This window comes from Protobothrops mucrosquamatus, unplaced genomic scaffold, assembly GCF_001527695.2.
Source record: "Protobothrops mucrosquamatus isolate PMUCROS unplaced genomic scaffold, P.Mucros_1.0 scaffold1360, whole genome shotgun sequence".
Lineage (NCBI taxonomy): Eukaryota > Metazoa > Chordata > Lepidosauria > Squamata > Viperidae > Protobothrops > Protobothrops mucrosquamatus.
In genome coordinates, this window is record NW_015387552.1 from 76,564 (window position 1) to 79,412 (window position 2,849).

At 61.6% G+C, this 2,849-nt stretch overlaps 1 protein-coding gene across 1 annotated transcript in view; it reads right to left on the bottom strand.

The window, feature by feature from the left end:
* DOK1 (docking protein 1) overlaps positions 1 to 1,287 on the bottom strand; it is a 9,091-nt gene extending 7,804 nt beyond the window's left edge. The window contains exons 1-2 of the mRNA XM_029285158.1: positions 1,149 to 1,287; positions 778 to 924 (exon numbers count right to left, since the gene is read on the bottom strand). Coding sequence (XP_029140991.1) covers positions 778 to 924; positions 1,149 to 1,287 — 286 coding nt within the window. The remainder of the gene's footprint in view (positions 1 to 777; positions 925 to 1,148) is intronic.
* Between the last annotated feature and the right edge of the window lie 1,562 nt (positions 1,288 to 2,849).

Sequence of the window (2,849 nt, forward strand, 5' to 3'; positions counted from 1 at the left end):
CGCGCACCGAAAGCCTGGCTCCGTCTGCCCCGCGGTCCAACAACCAGGAAGTGCGAGCCCGCCCGGCTTCCTCCCCGAGAGCGGAAGGGGTCCTGCCCGGGCCACTCTCCGAGCGGTGGGGAGCCTCGTCCAGGGAGGAGGAAGGGACGGGGCGCGCGGCGGCGGCGGCGGCAGGGCTTCCCACGCGGCGCACCGGGACTCCGCTCGGGCCAGCGCGACGGCCCTCCGGCTCTGCCCAGCAGGGGAGCCTCCCGACCAAAGGAGGCGGTCCCGTCGCCGCGCCGAGCGCACTTTGGGGGAGCGCTTCCCCCGCGCGGCGGGAGCGAAAGAGAAGGCAACGGAGGCGGCTGCCGGGCAAGGCGGGGAAGGGACCGCCCGCTCCTCCCGCCTGGCTGCACGGGAAGGGGAGGGGGCGAGGCGACGAGGAAGGGGCGCAGGAGCCCGGAACCCCCGACCGGAGATCCCCGCCTCGCGCGGCTACCTTGGCCCCCAGGAGCAACCCCGGCGGCTGCTGGAGCAGGAGTGGCCCCGACTTCACCGGTGGGTCCATCCGGAAACTGGGCTGGGCGCGACCAGGCACGGCGGGCGACGGCCAAGCGGAGCCACTCCGGATCCGTCGGAAGAGGGCGGGCTCCTCGAGGGCGCGTCACGCGCCCCGCCTCCCCCGGCCAGGGGCGGCCGCCGGAGTGGGCTGCGCGCGATCGAGCGGGCCCCGGAAGGAAGGCGCCTCCGAGCACGTGCAAAGCGCCGAGTCGGGCTGGAAGGAAGACGCTTCACCCGCGCTGCGGTTCCTGACGCGCTCTTTCGGGAAGCAGAAGGCTGCCCTGGCCGGGCGATCTGACCAGTTATAGAGCCGGGACAAGAGGCTCTTGGGGGAAACCCTTTTTGGTCTGGCTTGGGCGGCCGAACCGCCTCGGCCCTGTCCTAGCAGGAGATGGAAGCGGGAGTGGGGGATAAGGAAGGAGCTTCGGACCTCCTGGAGTCTCCAGGGCCGAAGGGTCCCCGTGGACTCTGAACCGGGGCAGGAGCAGCAGCTGCGGACCTTTGCCTGGGGACGGCTTCCTTCCAAGGGCTTCCGGGAGGCTCTTTTCATGCCCTCCCAGTTGGCCACCGAAGGGAAGGCGCCGAGTGAGAGAGGCCCGAGGCACCGGAGAGCGGCCCCCAGACTCGAGTGGGATCCCGGCTGCTGTCTGACAGGAGGGCTCTTGTGCAGATGGCTCTGGTAGTTTGGGCAGGACTCAACTCTGCCATTGGTTGGTTATCACCCTCCCACTCGTTCAGACTCATGGCAGCTTACCAGAAAAAATCTGGATCACAACATTTATGAACAATGAACATCCCCCATCTGATCTAAACCAGCTGACATCTGACAGTGCAACAATCTCCACCCGAAGAAGCCAACAAACACCAACCAATATTTGCATGCAAGAACAAATGAACTGGAACCATCACTCTTCTCCTTACCGTTGGTTATAATATCCCAGCAATAAAGAGTGGCCACCCCTCTGCCCCCAACAGGCCTTTGCCAGGCCACCTCCTTGGGGTGAGCCTGATGGGCCCCACTGCGGGAGCTGCAGCAGAGAAGCTTCCCTTCCAGACATTGCCTCTTGGGGGAGGGGAAAGGGCACTTCCAGCTGCTGCTGCTGCGTCCTTGGTGTGGAGGGGGGGACCCTGAGAGGCCCAAACCAGCCCTTGGAGCTGGTGCCCTGGGATCACCTTGGATAGGAGGGTCGCTGCAGCTGTGCAGCTGGGAATTGTAGCTCATTGCAAGTGGAATCTGCCTTTGAAAATGGGCTGGAGGCTTCCCTTACAGCAGACATGTCAAACACAAGGCCCGGGGGCCGGATGCAGCCCGTGAAGTGGTTTCATGTGGCCCGCGAAGCCATCCTGGAAACAGTGAGGGAACGGCCCCCGCTTCCTTGGCCCTGGCCCAGGCCAACCGGGAGCCAATATACAATTTTGTGGTGGCCATCTATCCTGAAACGTATTCAGTCTTAGCTCCACAAGGCCGTCCAGAAACGGCTTAGTGCCGCGCCACCATCCAGCCCGCCCCCGCATGGCCTGAGAGGAACAGTGAGGCTCCTCCAGTGGACCATGCCTTGGCACTTGCTCTGGTCCCACCCCCTTCTGCCAGAGACCCTCAGATCCATCCCACTCCTGCCCAGGCCTCCACAGGCAGCCTTGACGCAAACGATGTAGAGCTGGCCACGCCTACCAAGTAGGCCACACCCACTCTGTCCATGCCCACCCAGTAGGCCGCACTCACCCTGGCCACACCCACCCACACCCACCTGCCCCGAGGGCAACCACAATGCTGATGCGGCCCTCAATGAAATTGAGTTTGACACCCCTGCCTTACAGACTGGGCCTGGTCATGACTCGGTCATATGCCCCTCATTTCTGGTCCCATGCCAGGGATTTGGGGCCCAGGACTGAAAAGGAACACTTGTTGAGAGGAGCTCCTAGAGCAGGGGTAGGGAATCTTAATTCTTTTATGACTTCTGGACTTTAACTCCCAGAATTCCTGAGTCAGCATGGCTGTTCAGGAATTCTGGGTATTGAAGTCCACAAGTCATAAAAGAGCCAAGGTTCCCTACCCCTGCCCTAGAGAAATCAAATAAATAACTACCTCTGGTAGCATCGTGGGGGACCTCAGTCTGGATGCCCTCCTGTGGGGCTACCTGGATTGAGTCACTTTGTGACACCCCCATCCTCTGAAATGACACACACCCTCTACACCCATGATGCCAACTTTATTCTGCTTAAGGCCAGATTAATACACTTCATTCTCTCAAGCTTTAAAAAAATAATGTTGACTTCTATCATGCTGCCATTCAGATTTTTTGTAA